The sequence below is a fragment of the Vicia villosa genome, linkage group LG1, assembly GCF_029867415.1.
Source record: "Vicia villosa cultivar HV-30 ecotype Madison, WI linkage group LG1, Vvil1.0, whole genome shotgun sequence".
Classification (NCBI taxonomy): Eukaryota; Viridiplantae; Streptophyta; class Magnoliopsida; order Fabales; family Fabaceae; genus Vicia; species Vicia villosa.
The window spans coordinates 136,816,393-136,843,138 of NC_081180.1; the positions used below are offsets into that span (position 1 = coordinate 136,816,393).

At 36.7% G+C, this 26,746-nt stretch overlaps 2 protein-coding genes across 2 annotated transcripts in view; one reads left to right on the forward strand and one right to left on the reverse strand.

The window, feature by feature from the left end:
- Positions 1-10,313: 10,313 nt before the first annotated feature.
- Positions 10,314-13,470, reverse strand: LOC131644287 (actin-depolymerizing factor-like). The gene is made up of 3 exons (XM_058914747.1): positions 13,340-13,470; positions 12,466-12,731; positions 10,314-10,974 (listed from the first exon to the last, which is right to left on the reverse strand). Exons 1-3 carry the CDS (start codon positions 13,364-13,366, stop codon positions 10,824-10,826), a joined length of 444 nt encoding a protein of 147 aa, XP_058770730.1. The 5' UTR covers positions 13,367-13,470; the 3' UTR covers positions 10,314-10,823.
- A 7,832-nt stretch (positions 13,471-21,302) lies between these two features.
- The window catches only part of LOC131655309 (uncharacterized), a 7,770-nt gene continuing 2,326 nt past the window's right edge, over positions 21,303-26,746 (forward strand). Inside the window, exons 1-3 of the mRNA XM_058925196.1 lie at positions 21,303-21,890; positions 23,047-23,127; positions 23,236-23,432. Coding sequence (XP_058781179.1) covers positions 21,303-21,890; positions 23,047-23,127; positions 23,236-23,432 — 866 coding nt within the window. The remainder of the gene's footprint in view (positions 21,891-23,046; positions 23,128-23,235; positions 23,433-26,746) is intronic.

The following is a 26,746-nucleotide window of genomic DNA, read 5'->3' on the forward strand; positions in this document are numbered from 1 at the left end:
GGGACGAACCGAGACTGAAAAATTACTTAATGTCCTAAGAAAATACCCTACCGCTTTAGGATACAACATATCAGATCTGAAAGGTATAAGCCCTTCTCTGTGTATGCACCGCATTATGCTCGAAGACGATAGTAAAACCTCTAGGGAACATCAAAGGCGAATAAATCCTATTATGAGCGATGTGGTTAAAAAGGAAATCCAAAAACTGCTAGAAGCTGGAATAATATATCCTATATCTGATAGTAAATGGGTTAGCCCTGTTCACGTCGTACCAAAGAAAGGAGGAGTCACTGTAATCACTAACGCAAAAGGAGAATCTGTAGCACAACGTACCCAAACTGGATGGAGGATGTGCATTGACTATAGGAAGCTAAATAAAGCTACCCGAAAAGACCATTTCCCTTTACCTTTCATAGATCAAATGCTCGAACGCCTAGCTAAACACTCACATTTTTGTTATCTGGATGGATACTCCGGATTTTTCCAAATTCCTATCCACCCTGACGACCAAGAGAAGACCACATTCACCTGTCCTTATGGTACATTCGCCTATAGACGAATGCCTTTTGGACTCTGCAATGCACCCGCGACCTTCCAAAGATGCATGATGGCAATATTTGCTGACTTCCTAGATGGAATAATGGAGGTCTTTATGGACGACTTCTCTGTCTGTGGAGGAAGTTTTGAAACATGTTTAGAAAACCTTGAAATGGTGCTTAAACGATGCGTAAGCGTAAACCTAGTCCTTAATTGGGAAAAATGCCATTTCATGGTTCGACAAGGAATTGTACTTGGACACATCGTATCCGATAGAGGAATCGAAGTTGATAAAGCAAAAATCGAAATTATCGAAAACCTTCAACCTCCCAAAACCGTTAGAGAAATAAGAAGTTTTCTGGGACATGCTGGTTTTTACCGACGCTTCATTAAGGATTTCTCTAAAATAACCAAACCCTTAACTGAACTACTCATGAAAGACGCCGAATTTGTTTTCACCGATAAATGCACTGAAGCATTTCAAACGCTTAAACAAGCATTGATCTCTGCGCCAATCATGCAACCTCCCGACTGGAATGAGCCTTTCGAAATAATGTGTGACGCAAGTGATTATGCTGTAGGAGCCGTTCTAGGACAAAGAAAGGATAAGAAACTACATGTCATATATTATGCGAGTAGAACCCTAGACGAAGCTCAGATGAATTATGCCACGACAGAAAAAGAACTATTAGCTGTCGTATTCGCATTAGACAAATTCCGTTCTTACCTGGTAGGAGCCAAAATAATCATATACACTGACCACGCCGCCATTAGGTACCTCCTGACCAAAAAGGACGCTAAACCAAGACTCTTGAGATGGATCTTGTTACTACAAGAATTCGACCTGGAAATTAAAGATAAGAAAGGCACTGAAAATGTCGTAGCAGATCACCTCTCTCGATTGGAAAATCTGAAACCCGAACAAGTACCAATTGACGATGATTTCCCTTATGAAAGACTCATCGCCCAATTAGAAGCAAATGAATTCGAACCATACCATCCAAACTCTGAAACCGAGAAATTAGCTGAAATAGCTTTAGCCCGATCTGACGCACCTTGGTATGCAGATTTCGTAAATTACCTAGCTGCTGGTGTGCTTCCTCCTGATCTAAGCTACCAACAGAAAAAGAAATTCTTCCATGACCTAAAACATTACTATTGGGACGACCCACTCCTTTTCAAAAGAGGCCCCGATGGAATCTTTAGACGTTGTGTACCCGAGGAAGAGATAAGAAGCATAATAACACACTGTCATTCTGCACCGTGTGGAGGACACCATAGCACATCTAGAACCTGCGCCAAAATCCTTCAATCTGGACTTTTCTGGCCCAACCTGTGGAAAGACGTCTATTTTGCTGTACTAAGCTGTGATAGATGCCAACGAACTGGAAACATTTCAAGACGCGATGAAATGCCTCAAAAAGGCATTCTAGAAGTAGAAATATTTGACGTCTGGGGAATAGACTTCATGGGACCGTTTCCGTCATCGTTTGGAAATCAATATATACTCGTAGCCGTCGACTATGTTTCAAAATGGATAGAAGCTATCGCCTCTCCTACAAACGATACACGAGTAGTTATTAAACTTTTCAAAAACGTCATCTTTCCTAGGTTCGGTGTGCCAAGATTGGTAATTAGCGATGGTGGTTCCCATTTCATTTCAAGAATACTTGAGAAACTCCTTCGAAAATATGGAGTAAATCATCGAATAGCCACACCATATCATCCACAAACAAGCGGTCAAGTAGAAGTATCTAACCGTGAAATAAAACAAATATTAGAGAAAACTGTTGCTATATCGAGGAAAGATTGGTCAACCAAGCTAAATGAAGCTTTATGGGCTTATAGAACAGCTTTCAAAACTCCAATAGGAACTACCCCATTCAAACTCGTTTATGGAAAATCATGCCACCTACCAGTAGAGCTAGAACATAAAGCCTATTGGGCCATTAAGAACTTAAACCTAAACTACACTGCCGCTGGTGAGAAACGACTTCTAGACATAAACGAATTAGAAGAACTTAGACAAGACGCTTACGAAAACGCCAAAATCTATAAAGAGCGAACGAAAAAATGGCACGACAAGCGTATATCTAGGAAAAATTTTAGCATAGGCGATAAAGTGCTCTTATTTAATTCTAGGCTAAAATTATTTCCTGGTAAGTTACGATCTAGATGGTCTGGCCCTTTCGAAGTAACTAACATATTTCCGAGTGGAGCGATAGAAATCAAAGGCGAAACCGTCAAACCTTTTGTCGTAAATGGGCAACGTCTTAAGTATTACCATCATCTCGAATACGATGAAAACATCGAAGTTTTTAAACTTGACGAACTGCCCGTTTTTTCGAAAAAATAGTTTTCTATTTTTAAATCGTCGAGCTTACGACATTAAACAAAGCGCTTGGTGGGAGACAACCCACATTTATTTATTCTTCTATTTTATTTTATTTTATTAGAACTTTAATTTTTCTATATTTTTTATTTTATTTTTATTTTTCATTTTTAAAACTTTATTCTATTTTTAATCTTAATTTTAATCATTTTTTATTTTTCATACATCTTATAATAATTATTATAATTATAACTACTATCTTGATTTGAGAAAATATTTCCGTTATAATTATATCTATTATTATAACTTGTTACCTAAGCTTAATTTTAATTTTTTTTATTTTAAATTAACACTAGCCTAATTCTAACTTAATCTCAATATTTTCAACTTCTAGGTTTTTCATTTAATTACTAACTACGATGCAAGAAGTTGACAATATGGAAGTTGTGTTCCGTGGTAGAGGACAAGAAGCAAGATTTAACAAGCTGGCTGAAAGACACATGGAATTGACTTGCTATCCTCACCAACCAACTATGGTGAAGCTTGGTATCGAAGAAAGCATCCTACACCTGCTTAACCAAATCGGTTGGACTGGTTCTCACTTGTTCCGCAAGTTTAGCACTTATCGGAAGCTCACTCTGGAATTCCTGAGCTCCCTGACCTATCTTCCAAACTGTGGACAAGGGCTGAAAAAAGGAGTTATTCTCTTTAGACTCTTTGGTATGGAGTTTAATTTCTGCATCCGAGATTTTGCTGAAATGTTAGAACTACCTCATGGACCTGATGCATACGCCCAAGTAGCTGAAGAAAATCTTCCATACTGGGAGTTGGAAAAATACTGGGGCAAGATCACTGGAAACGACAACCCTGAAGAGAATGAATTTCAATCTGAGAATATCCACAATCCTGCTTTCCGCTACTTTCACAAAATCCTTGCTCACTATATTTTTGGCAAACCAGATAATGTCACTGAAGTAACTAGAGAAGAGTTGTTCATCATGTTTTGTACATCTCAGAATCGTCCGGTCAATGCCATCGCATTCATGCTAACAAACTTCGAGCGCATCACGCAAGACGAAGTTTCACCCATTAGGATTGGCGGATTTGTCACTATGATCGCTAATGCCATAGGAATGAGAGTGCCTTTGCTTAGATTGACACCTTTTGGTACCCATACCTCTATGGACATCAATTTCTGCTTTAATCGAGGTATCATCGGTAATCTTGGACCTGATCGTTTTGAATTGCTCATTGATAACAAAGTTTGGTATCAGTTCACCTTACCGAATCCTAGGACAAGTGTGCACAACCCTACCAACTGGCTTTACTATGGTCAGATTCCTGAGAGAGAGCCATCACCTGAGACTCCTCAAGCTTATGAACATTTTGATGAGGAAATGCCTGCATCTGAATCTGAACCTGAAACACCTCCTGGTTATTATGAACCTCTTCCTGTTGATGAACCCATTCCTGACTATGAACCTCTTCCTATTGACGAGCCTGTATCTGAGTATGAGCCTGAAACTCGTTCTGAAGATTCCGTTGAAGATCACACTGTTGATATGACTGATGTCGAGGTCGAGCAACAACAACCCGCTACATCCACCGCATCGGTGAATCAAAAAATGCCTAATCTGAATACGCACGAACAAGCAATCAATGCGCTACAACAAGATGTACAACATGTGCGCAACGAGCTTCACACTTTGCAAATGCATTTCTTCGATTTCATCGACACCGTCAATGCTCAGTTCGACGAAGTTTTCAAACACATTCAGTCTAATCAGAACAACAATAGACGTGGCTAGATGTTACCGTATTAGATTATAAGATTTTTATTTCTAGTTTTAGTAATTTCTATTTCTAGTTTAGATTTTCATTTTTTCTGCACTTTTCCATTCTGCTATTGTTAACACTCAGTACTGATTTAATTTTAAAATGCAATATTTTATTCACTACTGCTGTTGTGTTATATTACACTGCTATTAACTGCTATATATATTTGCCTGGCTATCACTTTTTGCTGTTAATGGTATTGAAATTCGACACTGTTCTGAACTGATGGACACCTTTTTGCTATTAATGGTATCTGTCAGCACTGTCTGGTCACTTACATGCGTGACCCACCTGCCTACAACAGGAGACGCACGTCTCCATCTGTGTGGGGCCAGCTGACACGAACCAAAGGAACAGGAGACGCACGTCTCCATGCTCTGCCCCAGCAGACTGGCTGCCTGAGACGCACGTCTCCCAAGGCCAGCAGTCTGTTTGACCACGCAGACCACTCTCTTTCCCTCTTGAATTTTGAATTTGAATTTCAAAATTCATCTTTCAATCTTCCTCATTCTTCCCCTATTTATTCCATTTAAACTCCATTAACCTCATTCATCCTCCATCATTCACCTCTTAAACTCCATTCATTTCCCATTTCTCTATTCTATTCAAAATTCAAACACCACCATTAATCCATATTTAATTCTCCATTTACCACACCATTTTCAAACCTCACTATAAAACCACACCACCACCACTCTTATTCTTCACAACCTTCATACCATTTCTTTTCTACCATTCTAATACCATCTTTATTTTTCATCTTCAAACTCATCATGCCTCCACGTTCAATCATCCGTAGTGTGCGTCCTGAGAGACCACCCCCTAACCTTAACAATATTATATTCCGCGAAGACGACAATGATGCTCAAAGAACCAAATACCTCGCTTTCTACGAACGTTCGGTTGTTCCCACAAAATTTGTGAACACCGAATGTCTAGAAACTCTAGGCCTCATTGATGGTGTTACCCGTTTACTCACTAAATCTAGCCTACACCATCTCTGTACCGAACTCGTACCCACTTAGGAGCCGCTCGTCTTAGAATTCTTGAGTTCTTTCAGTTACGACACTCCTTCTGATCAACCACTCTCAACCGGTAGCATCCAATTTAGGATGTTCAACCGTGAATATACACTGGATCAAGAAGTTGTGGCTACGTACTTGAATTTCAATACATCACCGAATGCTCTCCGCAATATCTTTCAAGAACTCAATGGTCGTTCATGGGAACAACATGCCTTCGACCTATGGTTTCACCTCACTGGCGAAGTTCAAACTGGTTGGAGGGCCCTACATGCTTCTCACATTCAAAACCCCGCTATACGTTATTTTCAACGTGTTTTGGGGCATACTATTTTTGCGCGATCCAACAACCACAAGGTAAATCAACATGAACTATTCTTCCTTTACTGTGCGCTAAACAACATCCGTTTTAATGCCGCACCGTTTATGCTCCAACACATCCAAGGCTGTGTCAACGCCCCCGCTACAAATCCCTTTTTGTTTGGCGGAATTATTACTTCCTTGGCCTGTGCTTTAGGTCTTGGTGACGAGCTCCTTTCACTCTCTCATCTCATGATGCCTGCTCAATCACTTGACCTCACCTATTGCCGTGACTCCCACTTGGTTTCGCCACGCCATGATGGCCGATACACCTTGGTCGTCAACAAAGTTCTGATTCCTTATGTCATCCTTCCATGTCCTGAAAGAATCAACATCCGTTATGTTCAGCGTTGGAGGCTTATTGAAGACAATCCTCAAGATAACCAACCTGATCATCCTAATGAACCTATGGATGCAAATGAAGAAGAGCTCAACCAAGGACAAGCTGATGTCAACCAACCTCCTCCAAACAACCCTCCGCCTATCACTCTTGAAGCCATGTATGCTGCTATTCAACGCCAAGATCAACTCGTTCAAGCTATGCAGACACACCAAACTGAAACAATTAGGCTCATCCGAGAGATGCAACAGGAGCACCGTGACTATGCTATTAGGAACGAAAGTCAATACGCTGAAATTGCCACGTATTTGCATGATCTTGACATTCGTGTTAATGACTCTCCTGATAGACGTCGCCGTGTTCGTACAAGAGGCGCAAGCAGTTCTCGAAACCGCAACAATGAGGAGTAGTTCTTATGCACTGAGGACATTGCATCATCTAAGTCTGGGGGAGTCGTATTATTTATATTTCCTTTAGTTATATTTCCTTCAGTTTATTTCCCTTCCTTGTAATGTTTATGGAATTTAAGTCTTATATGTATAATTCCGTAGTTATTTCAATTTCTTCCATTTTCTTGAGCCATAACAAAAATTTTTGCTCCTAAACGATAAACGCAAACCCCACACGTTCAAGAAATACGAAGCTACTCAATCACTCAACGAACCGAAACTGAATTAGTCAATATCCTTATTATCGCAACACTCTAAAACCCCCGAGTATACATAACCGATTTGAATACCCGTTATACCAAAACCATCGACTTTAAGTTTTGAAATAACCCTTAGTAGTTTATTCTAGCAGTCGGCACCGTCTTAGATACAAACTACGCAGAGAGTCGATGAATATAAGTGTATGATCCTCATAATAATTATGTGTTCAGCTATAAGAAGAAATGTGCCTACTAAGTAAGGTGATCCTCACAAGATCATTTAACCTAACGGTCGCAAATCTCGTATACAAAGAATCTAAAAACTCACTGTCGATTGGTTCAGAAGTCATCTGGTAATGAACTTGGTAGGAAGGACTATTGTCCGATTCCCCACAATCTACAAGTGAATGCTAAGGAGTATACCACATATTGTGCCAGAACTCCATGAGAAGGATCATAGTCACTAACCGACTACTCTGCTATGTGTGTGTCAAGATAATGGGCTTAATGTGATTGCGCGCGAATGAAAAGGGTGAAACATGATGACAAGTCAAATAGGTCGAGCTATAATGGCATGATTCGGATTGGTATGCATACTGGGAGTTGTTTAGTGTTGTTACTATAGGTTTATCGCTAAGATTCGTTATTTCCGAATAAGAACACTATGTAGCTAAGTATGACTGAACGACGTGGTGGAAGTGTGTTTCATTTATCTTTATCTTCTTATTTTGCTTGAGGACAAGCAAAGGTTCAAGTCTGGGGGAATTTGATAACACGATTTTATATCGTATATTTAGCCTAAAATCCATAGATATTTATAGCATTTTCCGTTTATTATGTTAATTTATTATGATATTACGCGTGTATTTGCTTTATTTCAGGTTTTACACTTCAATTACGAATATTTGCGAAAAGGAAAGAAAATCGAGCTTAAATGACCAATATTTATGCCTAAAAGATGAAAAGGGAGTGCTGAAGTGAAAGAAGGGTGCAATTAGGACCCAAAAGGCCCAAAAGAGATATTCAGCCCACCATGAATCAAAAGGCGCGTGGCCCAGACCTGCAAGCAAGTGGAGACGCACGTCTCCACGTTCTCTTCAGCCACGTCACCAAGAGGAGACGCCCGTCTCCAACTGCCCAAGATTTTCTCCACTTGAGACGCACGTCTCAAGTCTTCCTGAAGAAACGGAGACCCACGTCTCCACGCCCAGTCTGCAGAAAGTTCCTCCATTCACGGATTCCAACTGCAAACCTCCTCCTATAAATAGGACCTGCTATCCCACTTCCAAAGAGTCCGATTTCCTGCCAACGAAGTGCTGCCGAAATTGTACCGCGAACTGCTTTTCCTTATTCTGCTTTCATTTAACCGTCTATTTTCTCACAACGATTTCTACACTGGAAATTGTTGTGAACTTTTCATAGATCTAGCCTTACGTTAGGTTTATCGCTTTATTTTCCTTGTTTTTATTTTCTGCCATTTAAATTCCGAAGAACGATCCAGCCAACCTGTGATGGAAGTTCGAGTACTTCAAGATTCAATTCAATCCAGATTTATTTTAATTCAGGTTTTTTATTTACCGCCTTATTTATATTAATTATTTGCATGATATATTATATGCCATTTAATATGCTTATTATTATGAACCGAACCGATTTATGCATGTTTAATCGTATTGATATGTCTGGCTAAAATATTAAAGGTGTCGGTATGTAGAGTAAGTTAACCGTAGGGATCCGAAATAAATTGGCTTAAATTATGTTTTATTAATTATCACTTATTTTTGGTTTATATGTCTAGTTTGATTAGTAAGTCTTAAAACCAATAGAGCGAAAGTTTGAGGGATTAGGACGGTCAAAGGTTAAAATCAATAGAGCGAAAGTTTGAGATCTTTAACTGGATAGTAGACATAGGACATTAGTTTTAAGGATGGCGAAAGCGTATTAAAACTAATTGGAACTTATTTATTTTCAAAAATTGTTTTTACACTCGAGCGGGATGGCGAAAGCGTACGTTAGGGATATTAGCATGTTCCGAGTCAACAGAGCGAAAGTTTGAGATTAGGAGATTTAAATAGATAACGACCTCGTAAAATAGGCATTTTATTAATTACATTGTTTCCAAAAAGCTCTTCTAAAATCTAATGGGATGGCGAAAGCGTACATTAGGATTAGGATAGTAGTCTGACTCAACAGAGCGAAAGTTTGAGACGAGGATTTTTAACCAATTGCAATTAGTAAAGATTTTTAATTTAATTATGCAAAAGCCAATGGACCTTCGGATTTCCTGTAGTTAAACGAAATACATACTGATACCTGTCTTTTATTATTATTCTTTATTCTCTCACAATCACTTTCCCTTAGGAACAATCGAAATTTTAGTACTCCTAGCTTTACATAGTAACCTTAGATAACGGTAGATCGATTTATAGTCCCTGTGGATTCGATATCTTTTAAAACTACACGACACGACTGTGCACTTGCAGTTATCAGATTTATAGACACGTAAAGTCGCGATCACCTACACCTCAAACTAAGTCTTCTCCGACATAGTTTCTAAAACCTTTATCTCTAGGTCTTTACTCTTCTCCTCTGATGAGACTAAGTGAAAGTAATACAAATGTGAATGATGACTTTGTTCCTCCAAATTCCACCTCCCACGACTGATAACTTTCTCAACTTCAAGATAGTAGTTAAAGACGCAACTCAAAACTTAACCATCAAGTTGGATTAAATTAATTTGCGCAATAGACAATACTTTGACGACCTTCAAAATATAGTAGTCTATTGATTTCTACTCCAAACCTCATAAATATCTAAATGTTCACATGAACATTTGACGACCTTCAAAATATAGTAGTCTATTGATTTCTACTCCAAACCTCATAAATATCTAAATGTTCACATGAACATTTGTCGGCCAGTTAATTTCATAGCAATTCAACAGTCAAATGCGGATCTATAAAGATAATTTTTTAGTTTAATAAGATTTTAAAAGTTAGTTAAAACTAAAATATATAAAAAACTTAGTCAATAATTTTAATTTTATTGAAATTTCTCAATATTATAATTAGAACTGATTTAGGAATACTCACTTAAAACATTTTTTTATTTGATTTGATTGAGGGATTAACTAAAAGGTTTAACAAGATAAATTTTTTATTTAAAAAAAAAATGAAGTTTTGTTTTAAAGAATAGAATGGAAAAAAATACTTAACTAATTAACATGAAATTTGGACAAAAATAATTTGGATTTTGACATAAGCCCCGTTCTGTTAGTCACAAGGACCATGTGAATGACTGTATCAATCGGCCAAATTCCTTAGCAAGACTGGCAAAGGCTCCACACATGTCTCAGCCCTCACACCCGAAAGTCTGAAGCCAGCCCCGCTTAAGGATTACCCGTTTCCAGGCCTACATTTCTGCAGATTGGGCCCGGGGACTTTCCTGAGTCCAGCCATAGCATGGACCCATTCACATCATCTCAATCCAGGTACCAACTAATGCAATCTCGTGTATTATAAACACCAATACAATAGTTCGTATTAACGATGTGGGACTCTACACCTTAGCTAGAATTTAAACACTATTTCACTTTAGATTTAAACTAAGCTATTTATATAAAATACGTCAGGAAAATACAAGATCATACTAATACTAAAGAGGCATTTGTCAAGAACGTTTCTCGGGACCTAAGATATACTGACTAAATTACTTAGACACAACCCTTTCGGTTTGTTTAGGTTCGACTTAGTTTGCACGCTCTTGGAGGACTTCGAGTTCCATCTCTGTTGGGTCTGTTGCTTGAATCTCGTAATGGATTCCCTGCAGCTCCCTTCTGAACCTGTCTTTTGAGGTTGCATAAAGCATCTTAGGGCGAATGCGAGCCACGGAAGGAGACCTGTAAAATAACTCGTTCATAGAGGGAAAGAAAATGTGTTAAATTATGTCTTTCTTCTGTTTAATGCAACAGCAGTAAATAGAAGGTAAATCAGATTTTGAACCGATGTTTTTTCAAGACTGTCAATCTGGCGACATTCCAATGTATATAAATTAATTATTACAACACCCAAAAGAATGAAGAAATGGTTGAGATGGTTTAAGATATCATATACTGCCACTTTGACACAATAGTTCACGTGAGTTGAAAGGCAAAACAAACTATCACATGAACTTGGTGACAGAGACAAATATAATCACCTAAAATCTATATATCACCCAAAAGGAAAGTACTGTTTTGGTTAAGCTTTGTATTGTGTTTCGTTTCCCTTAAAACACTAGCTAACTTCACCAAAGTAATTAACCCCTTGTGAAAGTTTTGTACAAGTAGATGGAAATTGATTCATGTAATGTACACTTGTAAAGTTCGCCAGCTAGAAAAACTTGGTTTAAGACACCATATGCAACTACGGCGACACTACAGTTCACAATCATATGAATTGAAAGGCAAAAGAAACTACCACATGAATTTGGTGACAGGGACAAATATAATCAAGCACTGAAAATACAACCAACTACCAAAAGAGGGCAACTTAAAACAGTGTAACATACTACTGGATTATTGCAGGGTTGCATCAAATTAAAAAAAAAAAAAAAAAAAACTCTTAACAGGCTATGAATTTATATGAATGGTTCAAGCACTTAGTAATACATACTTCTTGTCAAAAATCTTAAAGTATCATAAATTATTTTTAAGTAATTTTCATCAAGAGTCTGAAGTTTGAAGGGATTTTTGGAAGCCTATCAAGCGTCACCTTCACACCACATCATAAAAAAAAAAATTCAGTCCCTAGTTCAACAAGGTACAAAAGTAATTGAGGTTCAGTTTTGCCTAATAAAATATAACAACATAAGTACAACTTACCCCAATTATGTCTCCATTAGAAAATATATCTTGGCATGTATACCCTAGTAAATTAGTAACTCGCTTGATTGATATCTAATGATACTTGTGCATGCCATTAGCTTCTATGAGCATACATATCAATAGATTATACAAAGAAGTCAGGTTCTGAAATAGATGTGAAAATTCAGATTTAGGATTTGTGAGGGCACTTGCTTGAATCTGGTATTTGAATACATTAATTATGCTGTGACAATGACTTAAGAGAAACAAAATCCTAGATAGAATACTAGAGAATTGTATCATTGCATAGAATTCACATTATTCAGAGGAGCATAGTGAGTACAATACCCTCTCTCAGTTTGTTGCCTTGGTTTATAAAAAAATTAGTGTTTTATAAAATTTGAATGCAAGATATGTAAATGCAAGCATGCAACAGCAAAACGCAATATACACATTTCTAACACACTGCATACAAAAACCAACATGACAAAATGGAACAAGTTACTAAATAACATCCATGATTATACAAGAAAGAAAGTAACTGACCATGCAATAAAAAAGATTTTGCTCTTTTGGCAGTTCTCAGAGGTCACGAAATCGAAGTCAAAGACAGCGTATCTGCAATCATTTTCCGGCAAAGATGCAGTGAAATCATCATAACTCTCAGCCGGGCCACCAGTTTTTTCAACCACGACCTCTTTCGTTTTCTCATCAATTTTAAAAATCACGTAGCGGTACACTTTCTTCCTCTGCAATTCCTTGAATGTGCTTACACTATGCTCAGCAACACCCATGCCAGAAGATGCATTTCCCTACAACAAAGATACATATTACTATTAGTTACTCAGAAATTCCAATCGTTTGTTTTCAAACTCGATATCTATGCAAAACCGAAAGACCACGTTGAAGATGTGTCTGGTGTCGGATATGTGTCGGCGCCATATTGCAAAAATAGACATTGATAATAAATCTGCTTTGCTTGTTATTCAAAACAACTTCATGCAAGAGGAAAAATGAAGCATATGTTCTAGTCTAATTCATTGATTCTATTGGAATTTAAACCAAGGAAATGCATCATTTTTGTCATTTCTAAGCATAGTAATGACCAAACCAACATGATAATAAAAACATGACAAATTTTGTTCAAATACAAACATATTTCTTTTGGGATTTTTTTTTTTGAGAAAGTAAAATAAAAAAAAAACGGAGACCCAAAATTTGTGGTGGGAAAGAACATCAAAATCAGCAGTGGAATCAAACAAATCCGACAAAAACAGGACATAAAAAACAACATTTGATGAAATCAAAACAACAACAACACGGTCTTAAAGGGAAATTTTTTAATAATACTAAACAGAAGAGGTGAAGAAAAATAGGCATAGATGATAGAACGGAGATGGAAGAGGAAAAGGAAGCTTACCCCTCCGAGTCCCATTCTGAAAGCCATAGCTATTCAGCTGTTACAGTGAGGAGTCAAGAATTTTGATGGATTTGTAGAGAAAATGATGTGGAGACAAAGGGCCAGTTTGTTTTGGCTTTTTTTAAAAATAATTTTTATAGTGTTACTAAATATTGTAAAAAAATTTTTTACAAAGAAACTTTTTATAAAAGTTTCAAATGAAAATTTTGTTTGAATAGTTATTCTTAAAATGTGATTTTAGGTATTTCATCTAGTTATGGAAAAAAAATTTGGACATCAAAATTTCAAAAAATTCACTTAATTTTGAAGCTTTTTCAAATAGATTTTCATAAAAATCATTTTTGAAATACAACTTTTTGAAAAAATTATAATTTTGACTAAGTTTTGGTCTTCAATTATGTATGTTTATGTTATAGGATGTCAAATTAAGTGTTTCATTTTAGAAAAAACGAATATAAAAAAACTTGTAATATTTTGAAAAACGGTTTTAGAAAATCTATTTTTAAAAATACAAAGAAAAAATCCATTTTTTTAAAGCTGAAACAAACTGGCCCAAAATATGAGAAAAATACAATCAGCCACATAAGCTAAATATTATTTGATGTATAAAAAATTAAGTGAAAGAATAATGTTATTTTCTAATACACTTGGGGAAAACTAGCTAGTAGCTAATAGTTGTGTAACGGTCGGAAAGATTCATGTGTCTCTTTCGGGGCTTTTTCCTTTGAATTTTTTCGAAAACGGCACGCACAACCTTTCACGCGAAATTTGGAAGGAGGAAGGCAGCTTTGGGGGATGTTTCCTAGTTACACTAACTTTTAATTTATCTTAACTAAGAGGAAGGGGAAAAAGATCTCAATCTACCCTAGGTGTCTAGGTGTGGGGATTTCACCTAATAGAGTTTTCTAGAGTCCGGGAGGTTAGTCATACATAAGGAAGGTATTAGCACCCTACATATCCGTAGTACTCTACGAGAACCTTTTTGATGTTTGTGTTTGAATTTGGTTTGTTGCTTGATTATTGGGAAAGTTTCTCCTTTGTGTTAGGAGAGGCAATGAACTGAAGAATGAAAGGTGAATTGAATGTTTTTGATGTTTTGTTTATTCGCAAAGATTTCTTGTGAATCTCATGCCTACATATCCCTAATGGAAGTCAGAGCTTTTGTAGTTCGGGGAACTAATAAGGAAATTGATTGAATTTGATGTGTCTTGTTCAAAGCTCAAGGTTGAAGCTTGAATGATCTCTGTTTACAGAAAAGAGACAAGTAGCCATCTTTACATAGAGATATTTCTATTATTCTACCACAAACATTTGAAGTGACAGAAAAGGAGGTTCATTTCATAAGAGAATGGACCTTACTTGGATGAAGCAAGTATGCCAGTCGCAATCTCTTGAATGAAAAGAACAATTTTCAACCAGTTTAGAGAGAGATGACAGTCTGGACGTAAAGTCAACAGAGCAATGCATCTTGTGTCAATCTAAATGGGAAAATGTTTTAAAAGTGAATGAAAATGTTTGTATGTTTGAATGTGGAAAAATAGGAGAAATATCTCTTTGTAGAGATGAATCATGTCTATCTTTTGTATAAGAGATCTGGATTTGACTGGCTTGTACAAGGCCCAAGCTTGAGGCTTAACTGACAGTTTGAGACTGACTCTGATGGGAATGATTCCACTGGGGAATGGTTTTGACTGAAGGATTTGTGTTATGTACTAAGCCCAGAATTGTGGCTAACTCTTCGGGGATACTCTTATTGAGCAGAGACTTGTGAATTTTGTATGTTCTGTATTAAGCCCAGAATTGAGGCTGACCCTACCGGGGATTTTACTCTGTTGAGTTTTTGACTGAATGATTTTTGGGTAGGTGTTTTGTACTAAGCCCAGAATTGAGGCTGACTCTACTGAGAGATGGACTCAGAGGGTTATTGATGAAAATCCATGATTGAGGTTATCTTTGAGGGATTTATGGTTTCTTTCTATCCTGAGGTTGACTCTCTTAGGGGAGTAGAAATGTTTCTGGTTTAAAGTCCAAGGTTGAGACTAACTCAACTAGGGAGTGTATTTGAAAGATTGTGTGATGATTTATGTCTTGTACAAAGCCCAAGATTGAGGCAGACTCTATGAGGAGAGAGTTTTGAATGACTGTATTTGTATGATAGTTGTTTTGGTGTCTTGTACAAAGCCCAAGATTGAGGCTAACCCTGCTCGAGATTATTGTTTTTTCTTGTTGGGGATAAACTCAGGGGTTTGACTCCTTTGACTGTTGGAGATGAGGTTTTTGTGTCTTGTACAAAACCCAAGATTGAGGCTAAACTTTGCTTGAAAAGACGGGTTTTTTTTAGATTATGGATGACTCTATTTTCTGCCTTGTACAAAATCCAAGGTTGTGGCTGAACTATTGGGGAAAGATCCAAAGTTTTTGAATCTTTTAACTCATGAGAGATTTTTATCTACCTTGTACAAAGCCCAAGGTTGTGGATGACTCAGCTGAGGATTTAAATCCAGAGGTTGACACAGCTGAGGAAATGGGTGGTAGAGACTTCCCATGTCTCTCTTTCCTAAAGGTTGAATGAACTAGGGATGATTGAGGTAAGACTTTCCATGTCCTTTGCTCTGCAGGGGAGAGCCTCAATACAGAGATTGAGTGAACACTTGAATGATTGTGATTGAGTATTTTAAAGATTTGGTTCCTCACAGAGGTAAAGGTGACTAAAGACCTGTCCTATGCTTTTTAGGAAGCCCGATGGTCCTTGTATACAAGCTCAAGAGTAAGCTGAGAGAATGCTTATAAGAAGCATGTGGGTCCTTGCATTGTAAGCCCAAGAGGAGGCTAATCGAGGGTCCTTGTTATAGCACAAGAGAAAGATATGTTGGCTTGCCTAATTTGACCCTAAGAAAAGGGGTAAGAGGTTTCATTGGGAATAATTCCTCTTGGGTGGATGTGCCCTATTGTTGATCTAAGGCTTTTTTCAAGATGTTTCACCGGGAATAATTCATCTCGAGGCAATAATCTATGTTATTCTATTCAGGAAAGAGTCTTCCCCGGGAAGTCATCCTCAATTCCAGATCATAGTCCTATAATATATATACATGTTTATTTGTCCTAAGGTTTTTCTCAGACGAAGATTTAAACAGTATATATTTACAGTTTATATTGAACAAAGTATTTAAAGCAGTAAATTGAAAGCTATAAACACTTACCAGGGTGAAGAGGGGGCTCAAAGATTGATGTATGTACAAAGCCTCATTGAACAGTTGAATATCTTATTGAAAATAGTTGAATGTTATATTGAAACATAATTGAAATGTTTTATCGAAATGAAAAAAAAAGGTGTTGGGTCTTGTTAAGAGTCCCACTGTGGACCTCCGTTTTTTAATCCCGGGCCATACCTCTGATCTGTAGAGATACGTGAACTGACTCTTTTTTATCGCTTAATGCTTTCGCATTTTGAAAATCACAGAGTCGCCACCGACCTTTTATTTTATCCAATTAAGGAAAGGTTTATAAAAGAAACAGAAAAAAGACCTTTAAGAAATTCTGGGTAAGGGGGTAGGTTATACAAAGGGAAGGTGTTAGCACCCTTTGTATCCATGGTTATCCATGGGCTCTTAAGTTTGCTTAGCTCACTTGTTTTTCGATCACTTTTCAATTGCTCTGAAATTGCTCATATGTGGTTTCAAATACCTTTGTAATTTGAATTTTGTAATGATCCGTGTGTGGATGTATACAAAATGCTTGTTTATCTTTCGAAAGATGTTTTGAAAAGAACGTTAACTTTGTAATAATCCGTGTTTGGATGTATACAAAGTATTGTCTTTTTTGAAAGTTTTGTTTTGAAAAACGACAGCGTATGAGAATTTGTTTGTTTTGATTTGAGCAAGCAAACTAGGAGGTCTACCCTGAGTTGTAAGGTCTTTATCCTATTTCCTTTAAAAATCTATCCTTTCACCGGATACAAACAAAAGGTTCGATTTTGTACTCAAAATAGTAGAATTTTGACTTTGATTTTGAAAAGAATGTGAAGGGATTTACCTTAAGAGGTGCAAGTGTGATTGTGTTTGTATTCAGATATTTTATCTTTGAAGTTAGTGATCTAACGGTTCAATTTTATCTTTGACATACACGCAGTTTATATTTGCTGGAAATTAAAATGCGGAAATGTAAAGTGCGGAAAGTAAATCTACGCTATTACATCGATTGTGCAGGAAATGTAAACTAGCCTATTTACATGAATTTGACATCCTATACATTTATCTAGGAATTTAAATTGCAAGAAAATAAAAGGCATGTTTTTTTGGATTTTTTATGATTGATTTTAATTATGATTAATGCATGATTAATTAAATTAAAATGAAGAAAAAAGATGAAAATAGATTTAAACCTAGAAATTAAGTTTAAAATATGTACAAAATATTTGTCAATTAATTTTAAAACAAAACTAATTTTTTTGGAATTTTGAAATTGATTTGAAATTGATTTAAGTTAATTAAAACATAATTATGCAAATAATTATACAAATAATTAAAACTTAAAGAGAAAATTATTCAAAATATGTACAAAATTATTTTATAATATATAAACAATATTTTATATAAAGAACAATTTTTTTATGATTTTTTGATTGGTTAGAATAATTAAAAAGCAAATATATAAATATATACTAATTAATTATGCAAAATATTGAAATTATGAAGAAAAATAAAATATTTTTATTTCAGAAAATAATATATTATTTTAGAAGTCTAAAAATATTTTTTGTATATTTTTTGGATTTTTAAAACTATTTTTAATTAATTTTGTAAAGAAATTAAAATAAAATAGAAAATAAAAGGATACCTGATTAGGTGTGGTATGCATGAGGGAGTATGATGTTCATGCAAAACTTTATACACTTATTACGACTCTCATGGGATCAAACAAAGAGCTTATTCTTACTCTATGTTGCTTTAAGAGATGATTGGAAGTGATTGTTTTGTATTGATATTGATTGGAAATATGAAAATGAAAATTACATAGTTTGGAGATTTTTGTGAGAATTTTGAGGTTTCTATGCTATGCTTCCTTTTCTATTTCGTTCCCCCCTTGTTTGTGAAGTATGATAAGCTATTTATAAGCCCCATGGAGTGCTTAAAAACTAAGCTAAGAAGCCTTAATTGTCTTTGTTGAATTTTTGTCTTTCAAGCTTAAAATTTAAGCAACCTTTGCTTAATTCTTCCACACCTCTTGCCATAGACTTTCCTTGCACCTTCCTTGCTGCATAATTAAGTCAATTGTGGAGGCTTTAGCTTAAGATTAAAGCTATGTATTATTCTTCCATTTTTCCTTTTTAATTTAATCTTATATGTGATAAAATTAAACCAAAAATGAATAAAAATGGTGTGGGCTTTGTCTTGGTCGTGGGAGGCCCATAATATTGTGGAAATGATGTTTGAACCATGAAAACTTGTCCCCATTTGGAAAAAATGCATTTTTGAGCAATGTTGGTTTCATGCATTTTCCCAAAATTTAGCCAACTTCAACAAGGTGTAAATCCCTCAATTTTTGTCATATGAAGGAGATCTTGCACTTTTTGGAAACCTCAAAGAGTCCTCTAACCAATGTCTTTGGTCTCATGTCAAAATGATTTTTGATGCTCCTTGTGTGTCCTTTTGAAAAAAGTGTCTTTTTGTTGACTTTGAAAATGACCTGTAATGTCTTTGATCATATTTTTCAAATGGTGAATCCAATGACCATGGGATCAATTTCATTTGAAAGATAATTGAATTTACTTAAAAATGAGCTTTGGTTTGAATTTTTTGGATGAAGGATGAGAGAGTTATGACCAGTCAAAGTTGAGTTGACTTTTCAGGCAAAAACCCTAATTTTGAATCTTAGGGTTTTGTTGATTTTTTATCTTTCCTTGATGAATTATGATCATCCAATGATCAAATGATGAATCCTTTGACAAAATATGGACTTTGACAAAAAAAATTCATTTTTGACTGTCTGTTGACTTTTTGGTCAAACGGGTCGTCTGTTGACTGTTTGAGCTGCTGACGGTGCGTCTGAGTGAATTGAAGTTTGAAAATTTGTATGATGGTACTTTGAGATATATGGATGTGTATGAAATCCATTTGAGCTCTCAAAACTTGTTTCTCCTGTAAAAACAAGAAAACCTAGTCAGGGACTGTTTATGTAGGAGACAGTTAAGCGTACCTGATTTTTGTGCAGTGTTGAGTCTCTGCTAATCGCGTGATATTCAGAAGACTTATAGAACAAAAATCTTGGAATTTTGAATTGTGAAAGATTGATTTGATTGATGGTACAAAACACTGAGAATTGTACTGCCAGCAGTTTGGCTGTCAACTGACTGTTCAGGTATTGACGTAGCAGTTAGAGTGAAAAATCAACAGTCAAAGTTAATTTTCTTTTTTGTTGTTTTTGTTTTTGTTTTATGTGAAAAATGAAAGTTTATTTACATGACTTGTTAGAAAAACACAGACATAATAAATAACTAATATTTACTGTATGCGGGCAAAATTACCGATAATAACCCTGAAAATCATTTAATGCACAGAAAAATGAATATTTGACTGGCAGAAAACACATAAAATATTATCTGAGTAATTAAGCAATATTATGACAAATAGTACAACATTTAGTACTGACAGTACAAATATTACATACTATATTGAACAGTACGACGAATAAACGGTACATTTAAGAAATAAGAAATACGGCAAATTTTAAGAATGACGATTGATGACCCATGCTATGAACAATAACATGTAGATGATTGGGAGTGCAACCATTGCAGGTCCACACTCTTCAGGACTATGCAGGCAGAAGAAAGTCATGATCACCGTAGCAATGGTGATGACTGTAAGAGACAGTGTCTCTATCCACTTTGCCATTCTTGTTAGGGAAGAAGAGAAAATAGATATGAGGTAGGAATTTGAAAGATGAGTTAGAATTTGATGTGAGATTTTATGGAAGAAAATGGGGGGTATTTATAGAATGGAAAGAAGATAGAGACGTTGGGGGATGAAGTGATTCCGTACAAAAGGAAATTTGAGTGGAAATAAGATTTGAAAGAAAGTGTATGATAGTGTTGGGAAAAAAGAGAGATGTAGAGAATAAAGTTAGGATTTGATTTTTGAAAAAGAGATTTGAAAAGATTTTTGAAAATAATGGAATATAGTACCAAAATTAGTGGGAAACAAAAGATAATAATAATCTACTTGTTACCAGTATAGTCTGAGTTTCCTGATTCTGCGCCTGCAAAAAGATTTAACTCTGTACCAATTGTGTCAGTACTATTTATCTGTAAATAAATAAATAGCATGTGTGAAGTAATAAACAGTATTTGGCGTTCGCGTAAGAATAAATTCAACTGCAAGCCAAATTACTGTATAAGAAAAAATTCTAAAAACTAAGTATTTCATATGTCAGGATATTTGTTGAAATAAAAATCCCTGATTATATGAGACTCTTAATTTTCAGATTGGAGTTTTCTTGAAAAAAGATGCGGGCAAATTTTGGGGTATAACACCCACATCGGACAATATATGGTCTGAACACGTCCTTATAAGTGGGGATAATCCTCACCCTACAAGCCGGTTTTGTAGGATTGAGTTATGCCCAACCACATTTCTTAACATGGTATCTAGAGCCTGCTGAGAGACAACCCTTTACCGTGCTTTACCCGGTTGACCCACTGTCTTCCGGTGAGAAATTTTTGGCAAACCGTGTCATAACTCCGGTTTGCCTTCCATACATTGTCGTGACTCATTCCGGCATCTGTTTTCAAATTTCTCCAATCACCACCGGACTGCCATCGCCATCCGCTGTTGCCGCTATTGTTTTCGGCGACCTTTCGGAAAACTAACCCTACCGGCAGAAACGCCTCCTCTGATCCGGCCGATCCCGACAATTTTTCCAGCCCCCCACTCGCCACCGTGCAACTGTTCCAGATCTGATACTCATGGCTACTCCTCAGAACTTTACGCCAAACTACGATGATTTTCTCAGGTGGTATCAAAATTATCAGAACTCATATTCTACTGCTTCGGTTGCACACACTGGTAATTCATCTGCTTGTCTCTCTCAATCATCTTCTCTTGGACCTTGGGTCCTTGATTCTGGTGTGTCTGATCATGTTACTGGTAATAAAAATCTTTTCACTTCCCTCTCTACCTCGGGTGTCTTACCTACTATAACTTCTGCCAATGGTTCTCAAACCCAATCTGAAGGGATTGGTACTGTTCAAATTCTACCTTCTCTCTCTGTTACTTCTGCTCTCTATGTACCTAATTATCCATTTAATTTACTTTCAATCAGTCGTTTAACTCGTTCTCTTGATTGTATTGTCACCTTCACTAATAGTAATGTTATCCTGCAAGATCGGAGTTCAGGACGGACGATTGGCGTCGGATGTGAGTCTCAAGGCCTTTATTACCTCTCAGTGTCATCTCAGGCTTGTTCAGCCAAAGATTCTCCACTCACTATCCATACTCAGTTAGGTCATCCTAGTCTTCCTAAACTACAGAAGTTGGTTCCAAGTTTATCGAAGGTGTCTAATTTACATTGTGAATCGTGTTAGTTAGGTAAACACACTCGCAGTCTATTTCTCAATCGAGTCAATAAACGAGCTTCGTCCCCTTTTGCTTTAGTTCACTCTGATGTTTAGGGTCCATCGCGTACTGTCTCTACACTAGAGTCTTGGTATTTTGTCACCTTTATTGATGATTTTTCACGTTGCACGTGGTTATTTTTAATGAAAAATAGATCTGAATTATTCTCTATTTTTGAACAATTTTATAAAGAAATAAAACTCATTTTGGTGTGTCTATTCGTACCTTAAGAACTGATAATGTTCGTGAATACTTATCCCAACAATTTCAAACTTTTATGTCCAACAATGGTATTCTCCACCAAACATCTTGTCCTCATACACCTCAACAAAACGGGGTAGCCGAACGCAAAAATCGGCATCTCGTAGAAACCACTCGAAGCCTACTTCTCCATGGTAACGTTCCACTTTGGTTTTGGGGAGATGCGGTGCTAACGGCATGTTACCTTATAAATCGCATGCCCTCATCTGTCCTTAACGACAGAATCCCTCATTCAATCCTTTTTCCCAATTCTCCACTTCATCCAATTCCTCCCCGAGTCTTCGGGTCCACATGTTTTGTACACAATCTCTCTCCTGGTCTTGATAAACTATCAGCTTGATCACTAAAGTGTGTCTTTATTGGTTATCATTGATCCCAAAAAGGTTATCGTTTCTACTCACATACTCTACAACGATACCTCGTATCTGCCAATGTTACCTTCTTCGAGTCTGCTTCATATTTCAAGTCCAGTCAAGTAACTACGGAACCCGTTCAGGACAGTACTCCCACACCTCTTCCGGCTGTCCCATTTCCCATTATCCCCGATCATTCTAGCCCTACGGTTGACCCCCCCCCACTTCTCGCCCACTTCAAATATTTCAGCATCGTCAACCCACGTCTGTCACACCTATCCCTGAGGCAATACATATCCCTGATACACTAATTGTCCCTGAGGTCATTGCAGACTCTCCTTCGACGCCTTCGCCATCATTGGATCCGATCCCGCAATCTGAGTCTGATCATCCGATTGCTCTTTAAAAAGGTATGCGTGAAACACGAAATCCTTCTCCCCATTATATTGATTTATGTTATCATCGTCTTTCCCCTTTTCAGTATACTTGTTTGTCTTCTTTGTCTTCTGTTTCTATTCCTAATACTCCAGGTGAAGCATTATCTCACCCTGAGTGGAGGCAAGTAATGATTGACGAAATGTAAGCTCTTCAAAGCAGTGGTACTAGGGAACTAGTTCCTCTACCCCCTGGAAAATCTTTAGTAGGTTGTCGTTGGCTTTATACTGTGAAGGTTGGTCCAGATGGTAAAATTGATCGATTTAAAGCCCGCTTGGTAGCTAAAGGATACACTCAGATTTTTGGATTGGATTATAGTGATACCTTCTCGCCTGTAGCCAAGGTGGAATCTATTAGACTTCTTCTAGCCATTGCAGCCATTCGACATTGGCCTCTTCATCAACTTGACATCAAAAATGCCTTTTTTACATGGTGATCTTGAAGAGGAAGTATATATGGAGCAACCACCTAATTTTGTTGCTCAGGGGGAGTCCTCAAATATGGTTTGTAGGCTACACAGGTCTCTTTATGGTCTTAAGCATTCTCTGAGAGCTTAGTTTGGCAGATTCAGCACTATAGTACAACAGTTTAGTATGGTCCGTAGTGAAGCTGATCATTCTGTGTTTTATCGTCACTCTGCCCAAGGGTGTATCTATCTTACTGTATATGTGGATGATATTGTCATACTGCCCAAGGGTGTATCTATCTTACTCTGCCCAAGGGCGTGGAAGAGGACAACATTCATAATGAAGCAATCAATTATTTGGAAATGAGATACAAAATTGATTACACTCAAAAGGAAGCAACCATGAATGATTTTTGATAAATATATTCTCTTTTAACATTTAAGGGTTTGAGAGTTCCATAAAGAGAAAAACATAAACCCATCAATCAACAAAGGTTTATTTGACGTATGCATACTTCAAGAAACCAAAATACATCATTTTAATCCAGAAACAATCCGTTATCTTTAGGGTTGAAAGGAGTTCGAATGGAGTTCTAAAGGCTCCCATAGAATATCAGGCGAACTAATCTTCATGTGGAATGTGGGTATTTTCAGCTCAACTTCGGTTTTACATGAGAGAGTTTTATTAGAATCAATGTAGGGAAGGGGGAATTATCTATTTTTTTGGTTAATGCGTATTCATCTTGCTTCATACATAATAAAACAAAACCATGGTCTCAATTATACGAATTTGAGAATAAATCCCCAAAAGGTGAGTGGTATGTTTGGAGACTTTAATGCTATTAGGAAGAAGGACGAGAGGAAAGTTCGATGATCTCATATTAATAATTTAGAAATGGCATATTTTGGATTATTTATACATAAAATGGAACTAGTAGATGTGCCTCCAATTGGAGGGAAGTTCACTTTGTACAAACTGGATGGTATTCCATGAGTAGAATTGATAGGTTCTTAACTTTAGAAGATTTACTAGAAGCTTAAAAGATTGATAATCAAGTTGTGTGTAATAAGGACTTATCAAATAATAGTCCTATTTGGATTAAAGGAAATATAGAAAATTAGGGACCAAATCCTTTCAAATTATTTAACGCTTGGTTGGACCAGAAGGACTTTAGGCTGTTCGTGTCAAATTGTTGGCAAGCTTTTTTATTTCACGACAAAACGAGCTTTGTTTTGAAGAAAATTTTGAAAGCCTTAAAAGATCACTTAAGATTTTAGAATCATGAGGTGTTTAGTTTTATAACCTTAGAAGTTAAAAAGCCAGTCAAGGCAATGAATGACCTTTATCATCTGGTTCATCTGCCTCTCTAGGGGACCACGTCCAGGTGGCCGATGTAACACCTGTATAATTTTAATATTAATTTAATTGGAATATTGAAATAATAAGTAGAATTATAAAGATTTCGTGAAAATAATGAATAAATAATGGTTTATGGCATTTGGGCCATATGAGGAAATAGTAAAGATGGGGGTGTGGTTTAGTAAAACTTTCACTAATCTCAATATTATTATTTTTCATAAAATAATTGGGAATTGGGAAGAAAGAACGTGAAAGAACAGAAGTTGGAACGAGGAACGTGACGGAGAACTATAAAGGGAGAGACCAAGAACCAAGACTTTTATCCGAGGTAAGGGGAGACTCTCCATTTAATCTCTTTTATCGTATTATAGGTGATAGTATGGATTAGAAGTATGGTTGGATCCATTGATTCTATATTCTGAAATTGTGTATGTGTTCATCATTGAAATTTGGACTGTGAATCCCTAATAACTGATAGATTTAGGGTATGACGAATGAAATTGATTATAGAATCATATACTGTGGTTGTGGATGAATTCGTATGCTGTTTAGATGTGAATTTTCTGGTTTTTAGACTCAAAATCGTGGACTGGTATGAGTAAAAACGAATGGGTTTTGGACTGTTACGAAGTTGCAGGTTCTGGGCAATTTTTCTGGTGTTTCGCGTATGAAACAGTGCCATACGCGTATGGGATGAGGTCATACGCGTATGAGGGACACTCCCAAGGGGCTATACGCGTATGATACGCAGGTGCCCTGTCCCAGATACCTAGTACTGGTGTTTTGCGTATGAAGAGCGTATGAGGATGCTCATACGCGTAAGGAAGTTTTGAAAGAGGAAAAATTATTCTGGTGATACGCGTATGGCAGGACTGGTACGCGTATGAGATTGCTTTTAGGCAAATCCAATCCTGTTGAAATGCGTATGATACGCGTATGGGACATAGTGATACGCGTATGGGCATCATGATACGCGTATGGATGCTGTGTGTGCAAACTTCTGTTTTGTGATTTTTCTGGAAAGTTCAATGATGTGTAACTTTCGATCTGTAGGCCTGTTTTGTGTGCTGTTTGAGAATAGGTAAACCTTGTGATGTGATCTGTGGTTTACTGATATATTGATTGTATTGAATGATGTTAATGTATATATGAACATGCTTGATAACGATGATGAATGATGATGGAATGAGTATAGATGATGCTACTCATAGGATGATGATGATGGAAGTATGTTGTATATATGTTGCATGCATTCATAAACATTGATGAGGGCTGAATTCTAGATGATGAGAGGATTCAGTGAATGGCAAAATTCCCATTGTGTGGAATTTGTGCTGGCAGGGCCGTATCTGGATGTTGATAGATCGGTCGGTGGATGATTTCCACTGGTGATGATTGGTACCACATGCATAGTGTCAGTTTCATACATGTGCATGATTTGTTTATAACATGATGATATATGTTATATGATGACTGTCTATTTATCTGTGGATGTGCGAATGATGATTTGTCTGAATATGAAACAGTTGGCTGAACGATATAACTATGATATGTTATTATTTATGATGCAATAACATTGGTTAACTGCGATGAGACTCACCCTTACTTGTTATCATTTTTCAGATTGAGGATAGCGGCGCGACTTGGTGAGGATTAGCTCATAAGTCGGTTATTAGTTATCGAGTCGGTGTCATGCTCTGGTAGTTGTTGTAGCGGGGAAAATCTGAGATCTAAGCCATTATATTGACTCGAATCAATATTTCGTTTGAAATCGCCACCGCGCTTTATTTTTTCAAAGGAAAAGGGAAAAGAACGAAAAACCCAAAGTTTTGTTTTTAAAAGAAGAAAGAGATCTCAGGTACGGGTGTTGATTATATGAGGGGAAGGTTTTAAGCACCCCTCATATCTGTGGTACTCCACAGGAACCTTTTTGAAAATCTGTGTTGTGTGTGTGCTAAAAAAAGGTTTGTTTTATTTTTA

Coding starts and splice junctions, on each gene's coding strand:
- LOC131644287 (XM_058914747.1), bottom strand. CDS start 13,366: ATGGCTTTCAGAATGGGACTCGGAGGG. Junction 12,732..13,339: donor TCAGAATGGGACTCGGAGGG/GTAAGCTTCCTT, acceptor TCTTTGTTGTAG/GGAAATGCATCTTCTGGCAT. Junction 10,975..12,465: donor AAAATCTTTTTTATTGCATG/GTCAGTTACTTT, acceptor GTTATTTTACAG/GTCTCCTTCCGTGGCTCGCA.